A 4,293-nucleotide genomic window follows, 5' to 3' on the forward strand; every position below is an offset into this window, starting at 1 on the left:
CATAGAATCATAGAATCATAGAATCATTAGAATGCCTAGGGTTGGAAGGGACCTCTAGAGATCATCTAGTCCAACCCCCCCTGCATACGCAGGGACACCTAGAGCACGTGGCACAGGACTGCATCCAAGCGGGTTTTGAAGATCTCCAGAGAAGGAGACTCTACAACCTCTCTGGGCAGCCTGTTCCAGTGCTCTGTCCCCTCACTGTTAAGAAATTTTTCCTTAAGTTCCTATGGAATTTTTGATGTTTCAGTTTCCGGCCATTTCCTCTAGTCCTATCAGTGGCCACCACTGAAAAGAGACCATCCCCGTCCTCTGCACTCCCTCCCTTGAGGTATTTATATACACTGATTAGATCCCCTCTCAGCCTTCTCTTCTCCAGGCTGAACAGGCCCAGCTCCCTCAGCCTCTCCTCATAGGGCAGATGTTCCAGGCCCCTGATCATCCTTGTAGCCCTGCGCTGGACTCTCTCCAGCAGCTCCACATCCCTCTTGTACTGTGGAGCCCAGAACTGGACACAATACTCCAGATGCGGCCTCACCAGGGCTGAGTAGAGGGGCAGGATCACCTCCCTCGACCTGCTGGAGATGCTCTTCTTAATGCAGCCCAGGATTCCATTGGCCTTCTTGGCCACGAGGGCACACTGCTGCCTCATGGTCAACTTATCATCCACCATGACACCCAGGTCTTTCTCTGCAGAGACTGCTCTCCACAAGGTCGGTCCCCAGCCTGTACTGGTGTCTGGGGTTATTCCTCCCCAGGTGCAGGACCTTGCACTTGGCCTTGTTGAATTTGCATGAGGTTTTTCACCGCCCAGTTGTCCAGTCTGTCCAGGTCCCTTGGATGGCAGCACAGCCCTCTGGGGTATCAGCTACTCCTCCCAGTTTCGTGTCATCAGCAAACTTGCTGAGGGAGAACTCCTGTGCCTTCATCCAGGTCATTGAGGAATAAATTGAACAGGACTGGACCAAGGACTGACCCCTGGGGGACCCCACTAGCCACAGGCCTCCAACTAGACTCTGCACCGCTGATCACCACTCTCTGGGCCCTGCCATCCAGCCAGTTCCTAATCCATCTCACTGTGCACTCATCTATCCCACACTTCCGGAGCTTGCCCAGGAGGATGTTGTGAGGGACGGTGTCAAAAGCCTTGGTGAAGTCGAGATAGACGACATCCACACGCTCTCCCCTCGTCTATCCAGCCGGTCATTTCATCATAGAAGGCTATCAGGTTAGTCAGGCAAGATTTCCCCTTGGTGAATCCATGCTGACTACTCTTGAGCACCTTCTTATCCTCCATGTGCCTGGAGACAACGGCCAGTATGAGCCGTTCCATTACTTTTCCCGGGGACGGAGGTGAGGCTGACTGGCCTGTAGTTGCCTGGGTCCTCCTTCTTGCCTTTTTTGAAGACTGGCGTGACATTGGCCTTCTTCCAGTCTTCCGGCACCTCCCCCGTTCTCCAGGATCTTCAAAGATGATGGAGAGCGGCTTAGCTATGGCATCTGCCAGCTCCCTTGCCAGCTTGCCTTCCAGACGTGCCTTAGCTTTCCTTGTCGCATCTCTGCACTCCTGACTACGTTCCTGTATTTCTCCCAGGGGACCTGTCCTTTTTTCCACATTCTGTATACCGCTGCCTTCTGCTTGAGCATTGCCACAGCTCCCGGCTCATCCACGCAGGTCGCCTGCCCCCTCTGCCTGCCTTCCTACACACAGGGATGCACTGTTGCTGGACGTGGAGGAAGTGCCGCTTGAAAACTAACCAGCTCTCTTGGGCCCCCCTTCCTTCTAGAGCACTAGCCCATGGGATTCTACCGAGGAGGTCTCTGAAGAGGCTAAAGTTGGCCCTCCTGAAGTCCATCGTCGCAAGGCTACTTACAGCCCTGCCTCCTCCTCGTTGAATCCTGAACTCCACCAACTCATGGTCACTGCAGCCGAGGCTACCCCCCACCTTAACATCTCCTACTAGGCCCTCCCTATTTGATAGCACGAGGTCCAGTAGCCCACCTCTCCTCGTCGGCTCCTCCACAACCTGCATCAAAAAGTTATCGTCGACGGTCTGCAGGAACCTGCAGGAAGGAAGGAAGGAAGGAAGGAAGGAAGGAAGGAAGGAAGGAAGGAAGGAAGGAAGGAAGGAAGGAAGGAAGGAAGGAAGGAAGGAAGGAAGGAAGGAAGGAAGGAAGGAAGGAAGGGAGGGAGGGAGGGAGGGAGGGAAAGAAAAGCTTGATCAATTGATCAGTTGTGAAGATGAGAAGGCAGAGAGATTGGAAGGGAACTTCAGGGATTGTTGCAGCATCCCCTAAGTAAGTAGTCTGTATTTGTTGACATTGTGTAATTGTGTACTGTAAAGTTCATTTTTAAAGGCAATTAAGAGAAGTTAATAAGTGTTGTGTATGCTTATACTAAAGGAAACCATTATTAATATGAATATTATCCATGCCATTGCTGCTGCGGGTGTCGCCTTTGCTGTGACCCAGGCCTGCAGCCATGGGGAGCTAGAGGATTGTGGCTGCGACCGCAAGATCCGAGGAGTCAGTGCCGAAGGTGATGGAGGGGATGACACAGGACAAGCTCCCCAGGGAACACCCTTGCCAGGACAAAACAGAGCTCACTTTTTCCCGCAACACCTCCTTCAGCTCCACTTCTGGGGCTTCTCCCCTGACCTCTCCTTCTTCATTGCCTAGCCTCTTTTCCCTCCACAGGTTTCCAGTGGTCAGGCTGCTCTGATAACCTGTCTTATGGGATTGCATTTTCTCAAGCCTTTGTAGACAATCCTGAAAGGAGCCGTGGCATCTCCTCCAGCCGGGCTCTCATGAACCTGCACAATAATGAAGCTGGGAGGAAGGTAAGGGCAAGGACAACAGCTGGTCAGCAAGCCCTGCTTCAGGAATTCCTGCCTGGTGGGTGGAGCTCAGTCCAATCCCCTTTCCCAGACTAGCAATTTGGGACAGCCCTGGACTCCTGAAGCAGTTCTGCGTCCTGCTGCTTCTCCCTCAGAGCCCATCACTGTGCCGTACTGTGCTGGAGCTTGTTCCTTACGTGCTTAGAGGTGTTTTTCAGTTTTCCTTGCCCTCCTCAGGGCAGATTCCTTTTCCTCACAGAGACCAGAACTGAATTACATTCTCTAGCCTTTTTCTCGAAAGGAATTCACTTTCCCATTCTGCTCTGTCTTGCTTCCCTATCTCATCAACCCCTCCTGAGCAAACAAATTATTCTCCATACATCCTGCTGTCTGAACTGATATGTTATCCTTCTTGTCTCAAAGGGGATCTATTTCCCCCCTATCCCACATGTCAAAGCAAGCTCCTACTTTTCCACTGCTTCAGAGATTTCTCTTACAGACCAAAACCAGTCTGTTTTCCACAGAGCGGGAAAAGAGATGTTTCACAATTATTGGATTTAGGTTAAAGAAACTCCCTTCTCTTCCCAGTGGTTGGTCCTGCCTCTCCAGCTGAGTGCTGGGATTTCTGTCTGAATCCTCACATAGATCCTATGGGAGGGGTGTGGAAAAACAGCTGCTCTGGGGCCCACAGATACGGGTCAGGCACAAAGGAAGGTCTCCAACGTTTGGTTGACTTTCCATCCTCTGCAGGCCATCCTGTCCCACATGAAGGTGGAGTGCAAGTGTCACGGTGTGTCAGGCTCCTGCGAAGTGCGCACCTGCTGGAAGGTCATGCCCCCCTTCCGTGAGGTGGGCAGTGTCCTCAAGGAAAAGTTTGAGGGCGCAACAGAGGTTCACCCCAAGTGGGTCGGTTCCCGCAAGCTGCTGGTGCCCAAGAGCTCTCGCTTCAAGCCCTACACAGTTCATGATCTGATCTACTTGTTGGCCAGCCCGGACTTCTGCGACTGGGACCCTCGGCATGGGGTTTTTGGCACCTCCGGCCGCCAGTGCAACCGGACATCCCCAGCGATGGATGGCTGTGAGCTGCTTTGCTGCGGGAGGGGTTTCCGCAGTGCCCACACTGAAGTGGTGGAGAGATGCGGCTGTAAGTTTCGCTGGTGCTGCTCGGTCACGTGCAAGCAGTGCCGGCACCTGGTGGAAGTGCACAGCTGCCGCTGAGCGTGAGCAGGCTGGTGTGGCAGGGGGGACACAGGGAACAGAGGGCTAGCACAGCAAAAAGGGACAAGCACATGGAGCAGATGGTGAGAGGACAGCCCACACAGAGACACACACTAAGGAAAGCAGAGAAAGCACTTCTGGGGAGATGTGGGGTGTTACTACACTTCAAAAAGCAGCCTGTGGCTCTGGGGAATATCCCAGAGTGTGTTCTTTGCCTGGCATGCTCTCTCCAAAT

The 4,293-nt window shown here is 53.1% G+C and overlaps 1 protein-coding gene across 1 annotated transcript; it reads left to right on the forward strand.

Moving 5' to 3' along the window:
- The first annotated feature begins 2,421 nt into the window (after positions 1–2,421).
- Positions 2,422–4,058, forward strand: LOC148593551 (protein Wnt-4-like). The gene is made up of 3 exons (XM_088530541.1): positions 2,422–2,542; positions 2,701–2,843; positions 3,591–4,058. The coding sequence occupies exons 1-3, from the start codon at positions 2,422–2,424 to the stop codon at positions 4,056–4,058; spliced, it is 732 nt and encodes a 243-aa protein (XP_088386667.1).
- Positions 4,059–4,293: the final 235 nt, after the last annotated feature.

Source organism: Tinamus guttatus, unplaced genomic scaffold, assembly GCF_059628265.1.
Source record: "Tinamus guttatus ecotype Peru unplaced genomic scaffold, ASM5962826v1 Tinamus_guttatus_pri_ptg000383l, whole genome shotgun sequence".
Lineage (NCBI taxonomy): Eukaryota > Metazoa > Chordata > Aves > Tinamiformes > Tinamidae > Tinamus > Tinamus guttatus.

Coding starts and splice junctions, on each gene's coding strand:
- LOC148593551 (XM_088530541.1), top strand. CDS start 2,422: ATGAATATTATCCATGCCATTGCTGCTGCGGGTGTCGCCTTTGCTGTG. Junction 2,543..2,700: donor CCGAGGAGTCAGTGCCGAAG/GTGATGGAGGGG, acceptor TTCCCTCCACAG/GTTTCCAGTGGTCAGGCTGC. Junction 2,844..3,590: donor ATAATGAAGCTGGGAGGAAG/GTAAGGGCAAGG, acceptor CATCCTCTGCAG/GCCATCCTGTCCCACATGAA.